Raw genomic sequence first — 23,143 nt, forward strand, 5'->3', positions numbered from 1 at the left:
TATGGGGTAGTGTATATGGATTTTAGCAAAGCTTCTGATAAGGTCCCACATGGCAGACTAGTCACGAAATATGAATGATGTGGATGAAGGGACCAACTAATGTAGCCAAGCTTGCTGATGATCCAAAGATGGGTGGGAAAGCAAATTGTGAGGAGGAGACACAAAATCTGCAAAGGGATATAGACAGGCTAAGTGAGTGGGTAAAAATTTGGGAGATGGAGTATAATGTGGGAAAATGTGAGGTTATCCACTTCAGCAGAAATAATAGAAAAGCAAATTACAGGTTGAGCATTCCGAATCCGGCAACTGAGGCTGAGCCGGTTTTCATGTTTTTCCGGACTTCGTGCCCAGGTTCGGGTATTTCTGGATTTCGGAATGTCAAAGGAGGGATGGTTGCTCTCCAAGGAGCTGTTTGGGTCGCCGGCCCTGTCCAGGAGGTCGTTGGGCGGGGCCCCACCAAGGATGTCGTCGGTTGGGCTCCGCCGCCGTGGTGCTGTTCGGTCGGGCTCCGCCGTCGTGGTGCTATTCAGGCAGGGCCCTACCGAGGGGTTGTTCTGGCAGGCTGGCGAGGAGGCCTCGAGGTAAGGGCAGCAAGGCGAAGCCCCGAAGTCAGCAGGGTCGTCTGGTCTGGATTCCGGAACATTTTACGGATTCCGGACAACTGTGCCACGGATCGTCCCGGATTCCGGAACTCCAGATTTTGGACACTGCAATTTTTCTCCATTTAAATTATACAAAGTGCTTCAGTACAGAGGGGCCTGGGGATCCTTGTGCATAAAACAGTTAGTATGCAGGTACAGCAAGTTCCTGATTAGGAAGGCAAATGGAATGTTGGCCTTTATTGCAAGGGGGATGGAGCATAAATGTAGGGAAGTCCTACAAATGTACAGGGTATTGGTAGGGCCAGACCTGAAGTACTGCGTACAGTATTGGCCTCCATATTTAAGGAGGGATATACTTCCATTGGAGGCTATTCAGAGAAGATTCACTAGGTTGATTCCGGGGATGAGGGGGTTGACTTATGAGGGTAGGGTAGGCCTATACACATTGGAGTTCAGAAGAATGAGAGGTGATCTTATTGAAACATATAAGATAATGAGGGGGTTCGACAAGGTGGATGCAGAGAGGATATTTCCACTCATAGGGGAAACTAAAACTAGGGGACATAGTCTCAGAATAAGGGTCTGCCTATTTAAAACTGATGAGGAATTTCTTGAGGGTTGTAAATCTATGAATTCTCTGCCCCAGAGAGCTGTGGAGGCTGGGTCATTGAATATTTTTAAGACAGAGATACAGATTTTTAAGCGATGAGAGTAAAGGGTTATGGGGAGCGGGTAGGGAAGTGGAGCTGAGTCCATGATCAGATCAGCCATGATCTTATTGAATGGCGGAGCAGGTTCGAGGGGCCAAATGGCCTACTCCTGCTCCTATTTCTTATGTTCTTATGAAAGTAATAGCCCATGAAATCCAGGGAAAAATGGCAAGTTGGATCCAAAATTGGCTCGGAGGCAGGAAGCAAAGGGTAATGGTTGATGGGTGTTTTTGTGACTGGAATCAAGTGGGGTTCTGTAGGGCTCAGTGCTGGGTCCATTGCTTTTTGTGGTATATATCAATGACTTGGACTTGAATGTTGGAGGTATGATTAAGAAGTTTGCAGATGACACTAAAATAGGCTTCATGGTTGATAATGCAGAAGAAAGCTGCGGACTGCAGGAAGATATCAATGAATTGGTCAGGTGGGCAGAACAATGGCAAATGGAATTCAATCCGGATAAGTGTAAGGTACTGCATTTGGGGAGGTCACAAGGCAAGGGAATACACATTAAATGGTATGACATTGAAAAGTATAGAGGAACACAGGAACCTTGAAGTGCAGGTCCACAGATTTCTGAAGGTAGGCCAGGTAGATAAGGTGGTTAAGAAGTTATACAGAATACTTGTAATTTATAAGTCGAGGCATCGAATACAAGAGCAAGGAAGTTATGCTTGAACTGTATAAAACACTGGTTAGGCCACAGCTGGAGTACTGTGTGCAGTTCTGGTCACCACATTACAGGAAAGATGTGATTGCACTGGAAAGTGTGCAGAGGAGATTTACAAAAATGTTGCCTGGACTGGTGAATTTTGGCTGAGGAAAGATTGGAGACGCTGGGTCTGTTTTCTTTTGCACAGAGGAGGCTAAGAGGAGACCTGATTGAAGTGTATAAAATTATCAGGGGCCTGAATAGAATGGATAGGAAGGACCTGTTTCCCTTGGCAGAGGGGTCAACAACCAGGGGGCATAGATTTAAATTAATTGGGGGGAGGTTTAGAGGAGATATGAAGGGAAATTTCTTCTCCCAGAGGATGGTGGGGATCTGGAACTCACTGCCTGAAAGGATGGTAAAGGCAGAAACCCTCCACATTTAAAAGATGTGTACTTAAAGTGGCGTAACCTAAAGGGCTACGGACCAAGAGCAGGAAAGTGGGATTAGGCTGGATAGCTCTTGGTCGACATGATGGACTGAAATAGCCTCCTTCCATGCTGTAAATTTCTATGATTCTATGAACTCTTTCCTCATCCCGCCCCCTCCCCGCAATCAAAGAAGCTGTTGAGGTTGGGAGTCAATTGACAATTTCAACACTGATAGATTTTTGCAAAGGGCTGTGGATAGATGGAATTAAGATACAAATCAGCCATGTTGGAGTTGAATGGCGAACAGACTCGAGGGGCTGAATGGCCGCCTTGTGTTGCTATGTTCCAAGGCCTGACACAAGAACAAAGCAATGGGGACAATTAGGGCCTCTTTCCTGGAAGACCACCTTCCTTATAGGTAGCCAATCCCTTTGCGACCGGCTGCTGCAAGAAAACCAAAGCCTTTCCCCGACCTCCGCATCGGCTTCGAGTCAGGTACACCTTCATGCAAATACATTGGGGGCTCCAGAACTAGGGCAAATGCTATTTCCAGCAGCGACATGATCCCTCTAGTGCACAGGCAAGACAGCACTTCAAAACCTTTCCACTGCTTCTGGCACTCCGATCGGGAGGCCCGGACCCCCAGGTGGGCCCTACCTGCTCAAACTACCTTTACGCTGGCTTCATCCCAATGTCCAAGCTCGCGTTGCGGCAGAGAGGCTGAAGCCAAGGAAATTCCAGGTGTGGGAATTCCCTCTTTTCGATATCGGGGCAGATGGATGTTCCATCATCTCCAGGTCCCTATGTAAGTTTGTAATTGGTGTGATTCTGAGCAAGTCCCATCAGATATCCCAGCTTCAGCAGCTGATTTCCACCACAGGAGGGCTGTCACAGCAGGAGAATTTTTGGCTCTAAAATTTCTTGATATTGAGAGTTGTGTGTGGTGTGCACTCCCTGTGCGCTCTAAACTTACTTCCAGTGTCATGATCTTTGAGTAATGCTCTGCTGCTCCTGATAAAATGCCTTAGAACACGATCTTGTCGTCATCACCACCACCTTGTTCCGCCAGAGGGACAAGTACAAGGCATCGTGGCAACACCCTCGCTCCACACACTGGCACCTGCTCGACTACGTCATCGTTCGAGCCAGGGATCACAAGTACGTGCGCATCACCTGCGCCATGACTGGAGCCAACGACTGCTGGACGGACCACTGCCTAATCCGTTCCGTCATCAACATCAATATAGCCCCAAAGTGACGACAGCAACAGAAGCAGTGCCGCAGAATAATCACTGCCGGGGCATTCAAAGACCCAGCTAAGAGAGCCCTATACAGCCAGCACCTTATGCTAACCGATGACCCTGAGACGCAGAGTGCCCACAGCGCTTGGTCTGCCCTCCAGGTCACCATAACCAGTGCCTGCGAAGAGATGCTCGGTCACTCAACCAGGAAACATCAGTACTGGTTTGATCAGAAGGACCAGGAGATCCAAGAGCTAAGAAATCGCAAGCGCAGGGCATTTCTGAAACTAAAACAACAACCCAACTCTGGAGCAGCAAAGCAGCTTTACAGACTGCTTAAGGCTGAGGTCCAACAAAAAACCCACGACCTAAAGAATAGATGGTGGGTGGAGAAAGCACAGGCGATTCAGCTGCTGACTGACAGCCATGATGTGCGAGGATTCTTTAGTGCAGTCAAGTCCACCTGTGGCCCAAGCACCCAAGGCACTGCCCCACTGCTGGCCAAGAATGGGGAGACACTCATCAATGACACCGAGGCAGTCAGGGCCCGCTGGAAGGAGCACTCCGAAGATTTCCTTAATACAGACTCTGCCTTTGATACGAGTGTCCTGGACTCCATCCCGCAGCAATCTCCGCAAAACCTCAGCCCTGCACGAGGTAGAAAAGGCCATCCGCGAGCTTGACATCAACAAAGCAACGGAAGCAGATGGAATCCCTGCTGAGGCACTAAAGTATGGCAGAGAGGCACTATTGGCACAAATGCATGATCTCATCTCTCTCATCTGGAAGGAGGAGAGCATACCAGGAGATCTCCGATGCAGTGATCGTGACCATCTTTAAAAAAGGGGACAAGGCTGACTGCGGCAACGACAGAAATCTCCCTGTTGGCACTGGGAAAGTCATCGCTAGAATCCTCCTCAACCGTCTTCTCCCTGTGGCTGAGGAGCTCCTCCCGGAGTCACAGTGCGGATTCTGTCCACTATGGGGTACAATGGACATGATCTTTACGGTGTGACAACTGCAAAAGAAATGCAGGGAACAGCACCAGCCCTGTACATGGCCGCCTTTAAACTTACAAAGGCCTTTGACACTGTTAACGGTGAGGCACTATGGAGCATCCTCCTGGCTGCCCCCAAAGGTTTGTCGCCATCCTCCACCTGCTCCACGACGACATGCAAGCAGTGATCCTGACCAACGGATCCACCACAGATCCAATCCACGTCTGGACCGGGGTCAAACAGGGCTGCGTCATCGCGCCATCTCTCTCCTCGATCTTCCTCGCTGCAATGCTCCACCTCATGCTCAACAAGCTCCCCGCTGGAGTGGAACTAAACTATAGAACCAATGAAAACCTGTTCAACCTTCATCGCCTCGAGGCCCGATCCAAGACCATCCCATCCTCTGTCGTCGAACTATAGTACGTGGATGATGCTTGCGTCTGCATACATTGAGGCTGAACTCCAAGCCATCGCCAACATCTTCACCGAGGCGTACAAAAGCATAGGCCTTACACTAAACATCCGTAGGACGAAGTTCCTCCACCAATCTGCCGCCCCCCCCCTCCCCAAAATCAAGATCCACGGTGTGGCCTTGGACGACGTGGACCACTTTCCATACCTCGAGAGCCTATTATCAGCAAGGGCAGACATCGACGACGAGGTTCAACACCGCCTCCAATGCGCCAGCGCAGCCTTCAGTCGCCTGAGGAAGAGAATGTTCAAAGATCAGGTCCCCAAATCTGGCACGAAGCTTATGGTCTACAGGGCTGTAGTGATACTCGCCCTTCTGTATGGCTCAGAGACGGGACCATATCAGTAGACACCTCAAATTTCTGGAGAAATCCCACCAACGATGACTCCGCAAGATCCTTCAAATTCCTTGGGAGGATTGACAAACCAATGTCTGTGTTCTCAATCAGGCCAACATCCCCAGCATCGAAGCACTGACCACACTTCACCAGCTCTGTTGGGCGGGCCACATTGTTCGCATGGAGGGTAGCTAATGTAACACCACTTTTTAAGAAGGAAGGGAGGGAGAGAGAAGACTGGTAATTATAGACCGGTTAGCCTCACATCAGTAGTGGGGAAAATGTTGGAATCAATTATTAAAGATGAAATAGCTGCACATTTGGAAAGCAGTGACGGGATCGGTCCAAGTCAGCATGGATTTATGAAAAGGAAATCCTGCTTGACACATCTAGAATTTTTTGAGGATGTAACTGGTAGAGTGGACAAGGGAGAACCGGTGGATGTGGTGTATTTGGACTTTCAAAAGGCTTTTGACAAGGTCCCACATAGAGATTGGTGTGCACATGGTATTGGGGGTAATGTACTGATGTGGATAGAGAACTGGTTGGCAGACGGGAAGCGGAGAGTTGGGATAAACGGGTCCTTTCCAGAATGGCAGGCAGTGACTAGTGGGGTGTGCAGGGCTCAGTGCTGGGACCCCAGCTATTTACAATATACATTAATGATTTGGATGAGGGAATGGAGTGTAATATCTCCAAGTTTGCAGATGACACTAAGTTGGGTGGCGGTGTGAGCTGTGGGGAGGACGCTAAAAGGCTGCAGGGTGACTTGGACAGGTTAGGTGAGTGAGCAAACGAGTGGCAGATGCAGTATAATATGGATACATGTGAGGTTATCCACTTTGGTGGCAAAAACACGAAGGCAGAATATTATCTGAATGGTGGCAAATTAGGAAAAGGGGAGGTGCAATGAGACCTGGGTGTCATGGTACATCAGTCATTGAAAGTTGGCATGCAGGTACGGCAGGCAGTGAAGACAAATGATATGTTGGCCTTCATAGCTAGGGGATTTGAGTATAGGAGCAGGGAAGTCTTAATGCAGTTGTACAGGGCCTTAGTGAGGCCTCACCTGGAATATTGTGTTTAGTTTTGGTCTCCTAATCTGAGGAAAGACGTTCTTGCTATTGAGGGAGTGCAGCGAAGGTTCACCAGACTGATTCCTGGGATGGCAGGACTGACATATGAGGAGAGACTGGATCGACTGGCCCTGTATTCACTGGAGTTTAGAAGGATGAGAGGGGATCTCATAGAAACATATAAAATTCTGACGGAACTGGACAGGTTAGATGCAGGAAGAATGTTCCCGATGTTGGGGAAGTCCAGAACCAGGGGACATAGTCTAAGGATAAGGGGTAAGCCATTTAGGACTGAGATGAGGAGAAACTTCTTCACTCAGAGTTGTTAACCTGTGGTATTTCCTACCGCAGAGAGTTGTTGATGCCAGTTCATTGGATATATTCAGAAGGGAGTTAGATATGGGCCTTAACGGCTAAAGGGATCAAGGGGTATGGAGAGAAAGCAGGAAAGGGGTACTGAGGTGAATGATTAGCCATGATCTTATTGAATGGTGGTGCAGGATCGAATGGCCTACTCCTGCACCTACTTTCTATTTTTCTATGCCCGACACAAGACTCCCAAAGCAAACGCTCTACTCAGAACTCCTACACGGCAAGCGAACCCCAGGTGGACAGAGGAAATGTTTCAAGGACACCCTCAAAGCTTCCTTGATAAAGTGCAACATCCTCACTGACACCTGGGAGTCCCTGGCCATAAAACTGCCCTAAGTGGAGGAAGAGCATCCGGGAGGGCGCTAAGCACCTCGAGTCTCATCGCCGAGAGCATGCAGAAAACAAGCGCAGCAGCAGAAGGAGCGTGCGGCAAACCAGACTCCCCACCCACCCTATCCTCCAACGACTGTCTGTCCCACCTGTGACCGACTCTAATTCCCGTATTGGACTGTTCAGTCACCCGAGAACTCAAAGTGGAAACAAGTCTTCTTCGATTTCGAGGGACTGCAGATGATGCATGTCAACATGTATGAAGTATCAACATTGCCGTCACCCTCCCAATGTTAAAGTATGTGTTACGTTTGGCTGTCGCACTTCTTTAACGTAAAGTTTTGCTATTCTTCAGACATCTTCTGCACATACGATGGGCCAAATGACCACCACCTGTCCTGTGTCATTCCATGAATCTATGATATCCTATCCAAATACTGGCTTGGGTAACTGGGCACCAAGGGTGAGGGGAGGATACAGGAGTTCAGTGGGTAGTTTATAGGGGTAGTAGTAGGAGCAATCAGCTGGTAGGAAGAGGTTGAGAAGATGGGGGACAACTGAAGGGGTAGGAGATGTGATTCAGCTGAGAGACCTGGGGATGTATGTGTGATGGGGAGTGACTGACGCGAGCCACCGAGAGCTGCAGTTCACACTTTACTCGCCCCTGGAAGATGTGACCAGCAAGCCCTCTGAGCTCGCCACTCGCCCAAACATCCACCCCAAACATCAGGAAAAGGCAGACTTCAGCAGAAGGGCTGAGAGGCAGAACCAAAAAGGTATTTTAAGGGGACCAGATCTGGCTGGACCACAAAGCATTATCGGGTCCTACACTCCTCTGCCAAAATCATTCTGGAATGTAAAGATAAACCTCCGCTTCTATTCTCCACTGACAAACCATCTTTTTGAACCCCTCTCCCCACTTCCAACAATAAATGTGAGGAGCTCATGGACTTCTTTGTTTCTAAGATTCAGACCATCCGTTTGACCACCTCTGCCTCTTCCCTTCCTTCCCCTAGCCCACTGGGCCAAACTTCCTCTACGCATCCTCCCTGCCCTAGCACTGACCTCGCATCTTTCTCCACTTTCTTTCAGATCGCTCCTCATGACCTTTCCGAGCTCATCCTGTCCATGAGACCCATTTCCTGCTCCCTTGACCCTATTCCCACCAAACTGCTGACCACCCAACTTCCTTTTCTGGCTCCCATCTAGCTGACATTGTGAACAGTTCTCTCTCAGGTACTGTCCCCCTCTCCCCCAAATCTGCCATCATCACTCCTCTCCTCAAAACAATCAACCCTCGACCTTGCAAACAACCACCCCATCTCCAACCTCCTTTTCCTCTCATGTTCTTGAACGAGTTGTCGCTTCCCAAATCCGTGCCCATCTATCCCACAATTCCATGTTTGAATCCCTCCAATCCAGTTTCCACACCTGCCACAGTACCGAAATGGCCCTCATCAAAGTCACAAATGGCTTTTTTGTGACTGACAAAGGCAAACTATCCCTCCTCGTCCTCCTTGACCTGTCTGCAGCCTTTGACATGGTTGACCACTTGATCCTCCTTCAAAGTCTCTCCACCGTTGTCCAGCTGGGTAGGACAGCACTCGCCTGGTTCCATTCTTATTTATCTAATCATAGCCAGAGAATCATCTGCAATGGCTTCTCTTCTCGCCCCTGCATCATTACCTGTGGTGTCCCCCAAGGATCTATCCTTGGCCCGCTCCTATTTCTCATCTACATGTTGCCCCTTGGCGACATCATCCAAAAACACTGCGTCAGTTTCCACATGTATGCTGATGACAGCCAGCTCCAGCTCACTACCACTTCTCTCGACCCCTCCTCAGTCTCTAAATTGTCAGACTGCTTGTCCGACATCCAGTTCTGGATGAGCAGAAATTTTCTCCAATTGAATATTGGGAAGAACGAAGCCATTGTTTTCAGTTCCCGCCACAAACTCCGTTCCCTAGCTACTGATTCCATCCTTCTCCCCAACTTCTGTCTGAGGCCGAACCAGACTGTTCGCAATCTTGGTGTCATATTTGATCCTGAAATGAGCTTTAGACCAGATTTCCGTAGCATAATTATGACTACCTATTTCCACCTCCGTAACATCGCCGGTCTCTGCCCTTGCCTTAGCTCATCCACTGTTGAAGCCTTCCATCCGTGCCTTTGTTACCTTTTAGACTTGACTATTCCAATGTACTCCTGGCTGGTCTCCCACATTCTACCCTACGTAAACTAGTGGTGATCCAAAACTCGGCTGTCCGTGTCCTAACTCGCACCAAGTCCCGGTCATTCACCATCCCTGTGCTCGCTGACCTACATTGGCTCATGGTTAAGCAACGCCTCGATTTCAAAATTCTCATACTTGTTTACAAATCCCTTGATAGCCTCGCCCCTCCCTATCGCTGTAAATCTCCTCCAGTGCCACAACCCTGCCCCCCACCCCAGAGATGTCTGGACTACTCTAATTTTGCCCTCTTGAGCATTGCTGATTATAATCGTTCAAACATTGTTGGCCGTGCCTTCTGTTGCCAAGGCCCTAAGCTCTGAAATTTCTTGCTTAAACCTCTCCGCCTCTCTCCTCCTTCAAGACGCTCCTTAAAATCTACCTCTTTGACCAAGCTTTTGCTCACCTGCCCTAATTTCTTCTTATGTGGCTTGGTGTCAGATTTTTTTATATCATAATACTCCTGTGAAGTGCCTTGGAACATTTCACTATGTTAAAGCCGCTATATAAATAAAAGTTGTTGTATAGTATGCTCACCATTTAAAATAAGACTATTGACGCACACTGAGTTAATGACTGTCTTCAATAATTCTGCTTTGATCCAGTGTTGGTGTCAGTAACAGTTGACTTGGGATAGGGCAGAGAATATAGAATGTTGCAGTAAATCCTAATGCTTAATCCTAATTTACTTTGTTTAATCCTTAAAGGGGACCTAATGGTGAGACTCTTTCCTTAAGATAATTTTGATATTTGGGAAAGCACTGTCATAATTTGCATCTTCTTAACAGGCAGTTAGTTGTTCCTTGAGGCATTAAGTTTTTAATAGGAGCTGAAACTGATCTTTGCATCCCAGGAGATTGTCCTATGTGGCTTGTTTGAAGGAATTCCACGTTATCGAGGTTTCTGCCTTTCATGCGAACATGAGAACAATTGCAAACTCGGTGGAGCTGTTGTTTTAAACAAAAAAAAGCTAAGAATTGTGGTAACTAAGGACTATGATATCCTGTTACTAATTCTTATTGCACTCGTGCTTCTGTAGAATGTGTACATCTTTTGTTTCAAAGTGGCTCAAAAATGATATTTTACATATGAATACTGTAACTTTCTTTACAAGATTCAATGCTCAAAGGGTTCTGTAAGTTTCCCCCCGCCCCCAGTTTTGCCGCTCGTTGCATTTACTAGGTCACAGTAACTCCTTTCCGATTTGCAATGGTACTTCCCTATTGTTTCTACTCGCTCGTGACTTGCAATTACACATAGATGTTGGCATTACTTTGGTATTCTGATACCAAACAGAAATTCCCGATGCTCGGTTTGTTTCTGAAGGCAGCTGCTACAGTGATACAAAGAATCATCTGTTGGGTTTCAGCGTTCACTACTTGGAGGGAGTAATTAAGTGTGGAGTTTGCAGGCTCACCCATTCAATTATAAGATAAAGAAGACTAGTTTAGAACAAAATCTTATGTGCCCACTTGGATGAAGAGCTATTCAGTTTTTCAAAACTATCGAAGGCTTCCTGAAATGAGCAAGTGATGCAATTTTGGTTTTGTGTTGGTGTTGAATTAGTCTGCAGATTGAAAGAGGGGCTATGCGATCCTTGTGTTGGGTATACAAAAGTAGAAGGGAGCATTCACAAAATCTCCAGCCAGGTGTGGTTGGGGGTGGTGGGGGAAAGAGTGTGGTCCCAGCTGGTGAAGGAAACCACAATGACTTTATTGCTACAGTTACTCCATGATGTAATTTCTACAACATCATCTTCTATGGCAACACATTCAATAAATTTAAAAATGTGTGCGGACAGAGATTTTGCGTTCTGTCAAATGCCCCCATCCAGTGTTCTCAAAATCCATTTGTTTGGATTCAGCAGGTTTCAGTCAGTAGTAATTAGCAAAGGTTGGACAAAAAAGTAGATATACTGGAATCATTTCAAAATGAACAATTTATTTGTTGGTTCAGATGATTATCTACTATTTCAACTTTGTTTTTGTACTTTGTCGCTGTGCAAGTCCTGTTTACTGTTTTTAAAGTATATTGTTCGTTAGCCTTAGTACACTGTAATTTTTACACAATGAACAAATGTTGAGAACTGCACACAATGACGGTAGTCAATTCAAAGCTTGATCTTTTATTTGAAGTGTTTTTCCTAACCAGGTTTCTGTTCTAATGCGCCTCAATCAAACACCCCTGTAACTAAATTTGTATGTTCCAGATAAATATTATATTTGAGGAAATGTTAGTTGTTATGTCTGCTACATTAGCACACATTCTCTTACCAATATATATTCCACTTAGTACTTGGGAAAATATTTAGCGCCTCTAAATCTTGTTGCTTTAAAACCTACTTCCATTCTTGTCCTTTTGAGCCGGTTCAAATACTGTACAGCTTCAGATACTTCATGCATGTCCTCCTTTTCTGCAAACCAATATTGATATTCACCCAGCATCAAATGCGGTTGGTTTATAGAATATGCAGAAATCTTTTGTGCAACATCAGGTGCAAACTCAAAATTTCTTAAATATGTTACTGGCAAGCTATCTTAATTTAAAAAAAATGTAATTTCAGGGAAGGGAACCCGACAAGCTCCACCGTGACTTTGGAAGACAGTGCAATCTGTCTGACATTGGAGCAAAGTACACTGGAAATAGAAAATGATGATGATTCTGAATTTGACATTCATTTGGTAAGTACCTATGAACAGGAATGTCCTATTCAACAGGAACAGTGGCTTTTTTACTGCAGCATGATCGCATGATTGAATCACAAATGATACCTCTGTGCCAATAATTATTAAAGTGCTGCTTTATCTTTGTAATTCACAATGATAAATGACTTGTTTACAAATCCATTCTTCATGGAATTCATAATTTGGTCAAATGATCTTCATTTACAAAATATTTGAGGTAAATGACATGTACACAGACCACTGTTTATTTTCCTCCTGTGTATGAATAATTATGAAAAGTGAACTAAGATTAATGGATCAATTTGAGATGTGTTTTTTTAAGTTATTTTATTTCACTGCCAAGTCAACCAGTTTGAATCAGTGCCAGCGCAGGCACTTAGCAACTCTACTTCTGCCCCAGTGAATCCTGACCCGTTTTGCCAGGCAGGTGGTAAATTAGAATAAAACACTTTGAAAATACTGGAACACTAATGAATTGTTTTGACTTAATTCAGCTCCTATGAGCAAATACATTAAACACATAGCGTGAACGGTGATGGAGAAGTGACTTTTCAGAGTAATGGGGGAGAAAAGAAAGCTATTTACAGTTAAGTACAATGTCAAGTTTCTACAACTTCCACAAATATGAAAAATTCAGGATTAGTTTAAAATGTTGTGAGAAGCTTACTGCAGCTCTAGTTTAGTTTGATTTTATTTCATATTGTAAACTCTCTCAATTAGGAGAAGAGTGCCTGTTTTGAGAAGAAACTGCTCAGTTTCAAATGACTTTTGGTTTTCAGTGTGTTGCCTTGGAAAATCTTTTTTCCTTTTAATGGAGCTCAACAATATTCTATAACACAAAATGTTGAGCGTACAAGTCTTAACACAAAGCAAGTACCGAGAGAAGAAAGCTGCTCATCATTGTCCTGTAAACAGACCAATGTCAGTGGCTTTTCACATTCTAAGAAAATTATGTATGACTGCAAGTAAAGAAAGAACTTAGTTATATAACGCCATTCACAATCTCCAGATGTCCCAAAGCACTTTTGAAGTGTAGTCACTGTTGTTTATGTAGGAAGCACGGTGGCCAATTTGTGCATAGTATGCTCCCACAACCAATAATGAGATAATGACCAGATTATCTGTTGCAGTGATGTAGGTTAAGAGATAAATATTGGCCAGGACACCGGGGATAACTCCCCTGCTCCTCTTCGAAATATTCCCGTGCGATCACCTGAGGGGGCAGATGGGACCTCTGTTTAACATCCCATCTAAAAGACGGCACTTCCCTGGGAGTGTCAGCCTAGATTTTATGCTCCAGTCTCGAGTGGGACTTGAACCCATGACCACCTGCTTCAGGCGAGAGTGCTACACACTGAGCCACGGCTGACACCTAAAGTACTTGTCATGCATAATACTTTAATCCTTTAATACAGCTTGCATGGAAATTGATATTTTCCATATGTCTTTCAGAGTATTGTCACAAGTGTGCTGAAAACAGCACATAATTTTTGACAAAAAATACTGCAAATAATGGTGTCCCGGTTATGGCATAACCAATGGCCCATTGGGAATAAAAATGTTCTTTCGCTAATCATTTATGCGAATATTTGTACGTGAGTTTGATGTGTGTGACACACACTTCTGTGTTCTTTATCCCTGTTTATGAATGCTATTCTCTGATCAGAATGGAAGGAAGGGCTAAGGTATGGGCACCTCTAGCACTAGCTCCTGGTGACCTACCAGGATGCACAGATGAAGAGGAACTTTCTCTACCCAGTTGTGTCTCAGTTTCATTTGGATCTTTTTTAGTTATCCTGTCAGTCAGAACTGGAACTCGAGCTAGATGAGAGTTTTAACACACAGTCAGAGAGAGAGATCTGGTACAGGTGAATAGAAACCCACTTGCACACCTCAACTGCTATTGATCTTGAGGTTGCATTTCTCCTTGCATCAGTCTGAATGACTTGATTTTTTTACCTTTTAATTTCTTCTGGCTTGTGCTCAAACTGGTCAGATGGACAACTTGTGTCCTATCTCTGTGGGTGCAATTTGTAGCTGTGTCAATGTGATGCAGCACTGCATCTCCAAAGGGTGATGTGATCATGACAAAAATCAGATTTCATAAATATGAACAGAGACATCTTGTAGAATTGTGGTCTTTAAATAGTCACCATGGAATCTCACATGATGTCAGTGTTCAAAACAGTGCACAGCCACTATTAGAAGTGTGCCACATTCAATATTCTCTTTTTTAAATGTTTCCTAAAAGTAATGAAGAAATGAAATCGACCCCATAAAATGTTCAGAAACCTTTTTCACTTGTGCATGAAAAATCTATGTAATTGAAAGCAGTCTGATTCAAAATTGCATGAAGATGTGTACTCTGCAGCCTCTTGATTTTCTTCAAACTTTAGAGAAAGTGCTTGTTGAATGATTAACTTTTTTACATTGAGTGGCCTGTTTCTACATTAGTCATAAGCGCATAAATTCTGATATATTTGCATGCTTTTATGCAGTATAAAATCTGGTGTATAAGTCACACCTTCATGCATATTTTTATGTCCTGCAAATATAGGGGAACAGCTTATTCATGAATGTGACTCCTGGAATTTTTACTGAAACATCGACCGTAAAGTAGGGGAACGACTTGTACACTGGGATTTAGAATTTGGATTTTATGGTAATTCACCAATATTGTTTTGCTTTTTATTTGCTGCTTCAGCTTGTGTTTCCATGAGATACAGAATTTAATTTGTTTTGTTCTCAGTTATGGCACTGACTCTAATGAGCCTTAATTTTGCCGTTTAGAAAGAAAGAAAAGATTTGCATTCATATAGCATACATATAGGAAACACGACACCCAAATTGCACTCAGCTAGTTCCTACAACCAGCAATGTGATGTTGATTGAGGGATTAATATTGTCAGGACACCAGGGAAAACTCCCCTGCTCTTCTTCGAAATAGTGCTATGGGATCTTTTACACCTAGCGGCAAGAGCAGACGAGGCCTTGGTTTAACGTCTCTTCCGAAAGACAACACCTCCGACAGTGCAGCGCTCCTTTATTACTGCACTAGAGTGGACTTTATGCTCAAGCCTCTGGAATGAGGACTTGAACCCATGACCTTCCGACTCCAAGGCGAGAATGCTACCTACTGAGCCTGACGTAATGGTTTTCAAGCTTTATTTGAAGGGACAATCTTCAAATATTGGCACACTCTTGGGGACCACCTATCCTAACTTGTGAAAGACTACTTCAGCAACCGGCATGGACACGATGGGCCAAATGGCGGCCTCCTGTGTTGTAAAGTCACAGCCAAGCTGGTAAGTGGTTGGCTGTTCGACTGGTAAGTATTAACTCTCTTTTAGACTGACTTAGATTGGTTTAATTGGCAGCGAACTACTAAGTAGCTGTTTGGTGTTGAAGTAAATTTAATAAGTAAATTAATTTAAGGGTTAAGTCATGGCAGGAGAGCTCTGACCCATGTCATGCTCGTCCTGTGCTATGTGGGAAGTCAGGGACACTGGAAGACTACAATGTGTGCGGGATGTGTGTCCAGCTGCAGCTCCTGACAGACTGCACGACAGCACTGGAGCTGCGGATGGACTCACTCTGGGGCATGCGCGATGCTGAGAATGTTATGGATAGCACATTTAGTGAGTTGGTCACACCACAGGTAAGGGTTAGGACAGATAGTGAATGGGTGACCAAGCGACAAGGCAAGAGCAGGAAGGTAGTGCAGGAATCCCCTGCGGTCATCTCCCTCCAACAGATATAACGTTTTGGATACTGTTGGGGGAGATGACTTACCAGGGAAAGGCACCAGCAGCGAGGTTCATGGCACCATGGGTGGCTCTGCTGCACAGAAGGGCGGGAAAAAGAGTGGGAGAGCTATAGTGATAGGAGACTCTATTATAAGGGGAATAGATAGGAGTTTCTGCGGCTGCAACAGGATGGTATGTTACCTCCCTGGTGCAAGGGTCAAGAATGTTTTGGAGCGGCTGCAGAGCATTCTAGAGAGGGAGGGTGAACAGCCAGTTGTCGTGATACATGTAGGTACCAACGATATAGGTAAGAAGCGGGAAGAGGTCCTACAAGCTGAATTTAGGGAGCTAGGAGTTAAATTAAAAAGTAGGATCTCTGGATTGCTACCAATGCCACATGCTAATCAGAGTAGAGGGAGCAGGATAGTTAGAATAAATATGTGGCTTGAGCAGTGGTGCAAGAGGGAGGGATTCAAATTTCTGGGATATTGGAACCAGTTCTGGGGGAAGTGGGACCTGTACAAAAGGGACGGTCTGCACTTGGGCAGGACTGGAACTGATGTCCTGGGGGTAACATTTGCTAATGCAGTTCGGGAGTATTTAAACTAATATGGCAGGGGGATGGGAACCTATGCAGCGAGACAGGGCGAAGTAATATGGAGTCAGAAACAGATGGTAGAAAGGTAAAAAGCAACAGTGGAAGGCCGAGTAAACAAAGGCAAGAAACAAAAAGGGCCACACTGCATCATAATTGTAAAAGGACAAAGGGTGTTTTTAAAAAAAAAAACAAGCCTGAAGGCTTTGTGTCTTAATGCAAGGAGTATCCGTAATAAAGTGGATGAATTAACTGTGCAAATAGATGTTAACAGATATGATGTGATTGGGATTACGGAGACGTGGCTCCAGGATCATCAGGGCTGGGAACTCAACATCCAAGGGTATTCAACATTCAGGAAGGATAGAATAAAAGGAAAAGGAGGTGGGGTAGCATTGCTGGTTAAAGAGGAGATTAATGCAATAGTTAGGAAGGACATTAGCTTGGATGATGTGGAATCTATATGGGTAGAGCTGCAGAAGATCAAAGGGCAGAAAACGTTAGTGGGAGTTGTGTACAGACCTCCAAACAGTAGTAGTGATGTTGGGGAGGGCATCAAACAGGAAATTAGGGGTGCAAGCAATAAAGGTGCAGCAGTTATCATGGGTGACTTTAGTATGCATATAGATTGGGCTAACCAAACTGGAAGCAATACGGTGGAGGAGGATTTCCTGGAGTGCATAAGGGATGGTTTTCTAGACCAATATGTCGAGGAACCAACTAGGGGGGAGGCCATCTTAGACTGGGTGTTGTGTAATGAGAGAGGATTAATTAGCAATCTCATTGTGCGAGGCCCCTTGGGGAAGAGTGACCATAATCTGGTGGAATTCTACATTAGGATGGAGAATGAAACAGTTAATTCAGAGACCGTGGTCCAGAACTTAAAGAAGGGTAACTTTGAAGGAATGAGGCGTGAATTGGCTAGGATAGATTGGCGAATGATACTTAAGGAGTTGACAGTAGATGGGCAATGGCAAACATTTAGAGACTGCATGGATGAACTACAACAATTGTACATCCTTGTCTGGTGGAAAAATAAAAAAGGGAAGGTGGCTCAACAATGGCTATCAAGGGAAATCAGGGATAGTATGAAAGCCAAGGAAGTGGCATACAAATTGGCCAGAAATAGCAGCGAATCCGGGGACTAGGAGAAATTTAGAACTCAGCAGAGGAGGACAAAGGGTTTGATTAGGGCAGGGAAAATAGAGTACGAGAGGAAGCTTGCAGGGAACATTAAGACGGACTGCAAAAGCTTCTATAGATATGTAAAGAGAAAAAGGTTAGTGAAGACAAACGTAGGTCCCCTGCAGTCAGAATCAGGGGAAGTCATAACGGGGAACAAAGAAATGGCAGACCAATTGAACAAGTACTTTGGTTCGGTATTCACTAAGGAGGACACAAACAACTTTCCGGATATAAAAGGGGTCAGAGGGTCTAGTAAGAAGGAGGAACTGAGGGAAATCCTTATTAGTCGGGAAATTGTGTTGGGGAAATTGATGGGATTGAAGGCTGATAAATCCCCAGGGCCTGATGGTCTATATCCCAGAGTACTTAAGGAGGCGGCCTTGGAAATAGCGGATGCATTGACAGTCATTTTCCAACATTCCATTGACTCTGGATCAGTTCCTATCGAGTGGTGGGTAGCCAATGTAACCCCACTTTTTAAAAAAGGAGGGAGAGAAAACACGGAATGATAGACCGGTCAGCCTGACATCGGTAGTGGGTAAAATGATGGAATCAATTATTAAGGATGTCATAGCAGCGCATTTGGAAAGAGGTGACATGATAGGTCCAAGTCAGCATGGATGTGTGAAAGGGAAATCATGCTTGACAAATCTTCTGGAATTTTTTGAGGATGTTTCCAGTAGAGTGGACAAGGGAGAACCAGTTGATGTGTATTTGGACTTTCAGAAGGCTTTCGACAAGGTACCACACAAGAGATTAATGTGCAAAGTTAAAGCACATGGGATTGGGGGTAGTGTGCTGACGTGGATTGAGAACTGGTTGGCAGACAGGAAGCAAAGAGTAGGAGTAAATGGGTACTTTTCAGAATGGCAGGCAGTGACTAGTGGGGTACCGCAAGGTTCTGTGCTGGGGCCCCAACTGTTTACATTGTACATTAATGATTTAGACGAGGAGATTAAATGTAGTATCTCCAAATTTGCGGATGACACTAAGTTTGGTGGCAGTGTGAGCTGCGAGGAGGATGCTATGAAGCTGCAGAATGACTTGGATAGGTTAGGTGAGTGGGCAAATGCATGGCAGATGAAGTATAATGTGGATAAATGTGAGCTTATCCACTTTAGTGGTAAAAACAGAGAGACGGACTATTATCTGAATGGTGACAGATTAGGAAAAGGGGAGGTGCAACGAGACCTGGGTGTCATGGTACATCAATCATTGAAGGTTGGCATGGAGGTACAGCAGGCGGTTAAGAAAGCAAATGGCATGTTGGCTTTCATAGCGAGGGGATTTGAGTATAGGGGCAGGGAGGTGTTGCTACAGTTGTACAGGGCCTTGGTGAGGCCACACCTGGAGTATTGTGTACAGTTTTGGTCTCCTAACCTGAGGAAGGACATTCTTGCTATTGAGGGAGTGCAGCGAAGGTTCACCAGACTGATTCCCGGGATGGCGGGACTGACCTATCAAGAAAGACTGGATCAACTGGGCTTGTATTCACTGGAGTTCAGAAGAATGAGAGGGGATCTCATAGAAACGTTTAAAATTCTGACGGATTTAGACAGGTTAGATGCAGGAAGAATGTTCCCAATGTTGGGGAAGTCCAGAACCAGGGGTCACAGTCTAAGGATAAGGGGTAAGCCATTTAGGACCGAGATGAGGAGAAACTTCTTCACCCAGAGAGTGGTGAATCTGTGGAATCCTGTGCCACAGAAAGTTGTTGAGGCCAATTCACTAAATATATTCAAAAAGGAGTTCGATGTAGTCCTTACTACTAGGGGGATCAAGGGATATGGCGAGAAAGCAGGAATGGGATACTGAAGTTGCATGTTCAACCATGAACTCATTGAATGGCAGTGCAGGCTCGAAGGGCCGAATGGCCTACTCCACCTATTTTCTATGTCTATGTTTCTATGTAATTTTTCTATGATTCTATGAACCCAAAGAAAGACTGTGCGATCTTTGCAGGAAACCTTTTTTTATTAGTACACATCAACAAAACTAGCATAATAATGAGCAAACAGAAATATGGCAAAAGACTAACCAGTATGACCTTTGGACCTGAGGATCCAGGCACCTGAGTATGATAGAGAATAACGAGTCACATGCATAAACAGTGCAAAGTTCAAACTGCATGTGACAGAGAGGCCTATTTAAAGATGCTACCTCCTTACGATAATAGGATATGCTACAGCTGTTGATGAATTACTATCTCGCGGGTGGTTTTGATAGTACGGTTGGGAGGGCTTTAAACTAGCTTGGCAGGGGGATGAGAACCCAGGAGAGAGCTCTGAGCTAGTTAGAGTGGGTGAGAGCTCAGATGAACAGAACCCCAAGAAAGAATGCAAAAGGCAGGAGGCAACAGAGCAGAGTAGCACTGGGGTAAGTGTAAACCACAAGGTGATAGGAAGGGACAATATGTATGAATATAAAGGGGCTGCAGGAGGGGTCAAAACTAAAAATCATGGTTTAAAAACTAGTATTAAAACACTTTACCTAAACGCACGCAGCATTCGAAACAAAGTAAATGAGTTGACGGCACAAATCATTACAAATGGGTATGATTTGGCGGCCATTACAGAAACGTGGTTGCAGGGTGGCCAAGACTGGGAATTAAACATACAGGGGTATCTGACAATTCGGAAAGATAGACAAGAAGGCAAAGGAGGTGGGGTAGCTCTATTAATAAAGGATAATATCAGGGCAGTTGTGAGACGATATTGGCTCTAATGAACAAAATGTTGAATCATTGTGGGTGGGGATTAGAGATAGTAAGGGGAAAAAGTCACTGGTGGGCGTAGTTTATAGGCCCCCAAATAATAACTTCTCGGTGGGGCGGACAATAATCAAGGGAATAATGGAGACATGTGAAAAAGGAACGGCAGTAATCATGGGGGATTTTAACCTACATATCGATTGGTCAAATCAAATCGCACGGTGTAGCCTGGAGGAGGAATTCATAGAATGCATACGGGATTGTTTCTTAGAACAGTATGTTACAGAACCTACAAGGGAGCAAGCTATCTTAGATCTGGTCCTGTGTAATGAGACGGGAATAATAAACGATCTCCTAGTAAAAGATCCTCTCGGAATGAGTGATCACAGTATGGTTGAATTTGTAATACAGATTGAGGGTGTGAGGAAGTAGTGTCTCAAACGAGCGTACTGTGCTTAAACAAAGGGGACTACAGTGGGATGAGGGCAGAGTTGGCTAAAGTAGACTGGAAACACAGACTAAACGGTGGCACAATTGAGGAACAGTGGAGGACTTTTAAGGAGCTCTTTCATAGTGCTCAATAAAAATATATTCCAGTGAAAAAGAAGGGCGGTAAGAGAAGGGATAACCAACCGTGGATAACCAAGGAAATAAAGGAGAGTATCAAATTAAAAACCAATGCGTATAAGGTGGTCAAGGTTAGTGGGAAACTAGAAGATTGGGAAAATTTTAAACGACAGCAAAGAATGACTAAGAAAGCAATAAAGAAAGGAAAGATAGATTACGAAAGTAAACTTGCGCAAAACATAAAAACAGATAGTAAAAGCTTTTACCGATTTATATAAAACGGAAGAGAGTGACTAAAGTAAATGTTGGTCCCTTAGAAGATGAGAAGGGGGATTTGATAATGGGAAATGTGGAAATGGCTGAGACCTTGAACAATTATTTTGCTTTGGTCTTCACAGTGGAAGACACAAAAACCATGCCAAAATTTGCTGGTCATGGGAATGTGGGAAGGGAGGACCTTGAGACAATCACTAAGGAGGTAGTGCTGGATAGGCTAATGGGACTCAAGGTAGACAGGTCCCCTGGTCCTGAGAAAATGCATCCCAGGGTATTAAGAGATGGCAGAAGTTATAGCAGATGCATTTGTTATAATCTACCAAAATTCTCTGGACTCTGGGGAGGTACCAGCGGATTGGAAAGCAGCTAATGTAACGCCTCTGTTTTTAAAAAAAAAAAGGGGTCAGACAAAAGGCAGGTAACTATAGGCCGGTTAGTTTAACATCTGTCGTGGGGAAAATGCTTGAAACTATCATTAAGGAAGAAATAGCGGGACATAGAGATAGGAATAGTGCAATCGAGCAGACGCAACATGGATTCATGAAGGGGAAATCATGTTTAACTAATTTACTGGAATTCTTTGAGGATATAACTAGCATGGTGGATAGAGGTGTACCGATGTACGTGGTGTATTTAGATTTACAAAAGGCCTTCGATAAGGTGCCACACAAGGTTACTAAGAAGAAAAAGGTACGCGGAGTCAGAGGAAATGTATTAGCATGGATAGAGAATTGGCTGGCTAACAGAAAGCAGAGAGTCGGGATAAATGGGTCCTTTTCGGGTTGGAAATCGGTGGTTAGTGGTGTGCCACAGGGATCGGTGCTGGGACCACAACTGTTTACAATATACATCGATGACCTGGAAGAGGGGACAGAGTGTAGTGTAACAAAATTTGCAGATGACAAAGATTAGTGGGAAAGCGGGTTGTGTAGAGGACACAGAGGCTGCAAAGAGATTTAGATAGGTTAAGCGAATGGGCTAAGGTTTGGCAGATGGAATACAATGTCGGAAAGTGTGAGGTCATCCACCTTGGGGGGGGAAAAAAACAGTAAAAGGGAATATTATTTGAATGGGGAGAAATTACAACATGCTGCGGTGCAAAGGGACCTGGGGGTCCTTGTGCATGAATCCCAAAAAGTTAGTTTGCAGGTGCAGCAGGTAATCAGGAAGGCGAATGGAATGTTGGCCTTCATTGCGAGAGGGATGGAGTACAAAAGCAGGGAGGTCCTGCTGCAACTGTACAGGGTATTGGTGAGGACGCACCTGGAGTACTGCGTGCAGTTTTGGTCACCTTACTTAAGGAAGGATATACTAGCTTTGGAGGGGGTACAGAGACGATTCACTAGACTGATACCGGAGATGAGGGGGGTTACGTTATGATGATAGATTGAGTAGACTGGGTCTTTACTTGTTGGAGTTCAGAAGGATGAGGGGTGATCTTATAGAAACATTTAAAATAATGAAAGGGATCGACAAGATAGAGGCAGAGAGGTTGTTTCCACTGGTCGAGAAGACAAGAACTAGGGGGCACAGCCTCAAAATACGGGGGAGCCAATTTAAAACCGAGTTAAGAAGGAATTTCTTTTCCCAGAGGGTTGTGAATCTCTGGAATTCTCTGCCCAAGGAAGCAGTTGAGGCTAGCTCATTGAATGTATTCAAATCACAGATAGATAGATTTTTAACCAATAAGGGAATTAAGGGTTATGGGGAGCGGGCGGGTAAGTGGAGCTGAGTCCACGGCCAGATCAGCCATGATCTTGTTGAATGGCGGAGCAGGCTCAAAGGGCTAGATGGCCTAATCCTGTTCCTAATTCTTATGTTCTCATGTTCTTATCTGTTGCAAGAAACAATGGTCCTGAAATTTCATTGTGGCATACTAACATAAAAAGGTTTAATGTATTATCGAAATTCCATTCCTTTTATTTTAAG

The 23,143-nt window shown here is 44.7% G+C and overlaps 1 protein-coding gene across 2 annotated transcripts in view; it reads left to right on the forward strand.

Moving 5' to 3' along the window:
- Positions 1-23,143, forward strand: part of pip5k1ba (phosphatidylinositol-4-phosphate 5-kinase, type I, beta a) — a 206,970-nt gene that overhangs the window by 168,002 nt on the left and 15,825 nt on the right. Inside the window, exons 14-15 of one of the 2 annotated variants that reach the window (XM_070887204.1) lie at positions 12,015-12,132; positions 14,693-14,797. In XM_070887204.1, the coding sequence (XP_070743305.1) occupies positions 12,015-12,132; positions 14,693-14,755 (181 nt within the window). In that variant the 3' untranslated portion in view covers positions 14,756-14,797. The remainder of the gene's footprint in view (positions 1-12,014; positions 12,133-14,692; positions 14,798-23,143) is intronic. The other variant, XM_070887209.1, reaches the window with a different exon arrangement.

Source organism: Pristiophorus japonicus, chromosome 1 (assembly GCF_044704955.1).
Source record: "Pristiophorus japonicus isolate sPriJap1 chromosome 1, sPriJap1.hap1, whole genome shotgun sequence".
NCBI classification, from domain to species: domain Eukaryota; kingdom Metazoa; phylum Chordata; class Chondrichthyes; family Pristiophoridae; genus Pristiophorus; species Pristiophorus japonicus.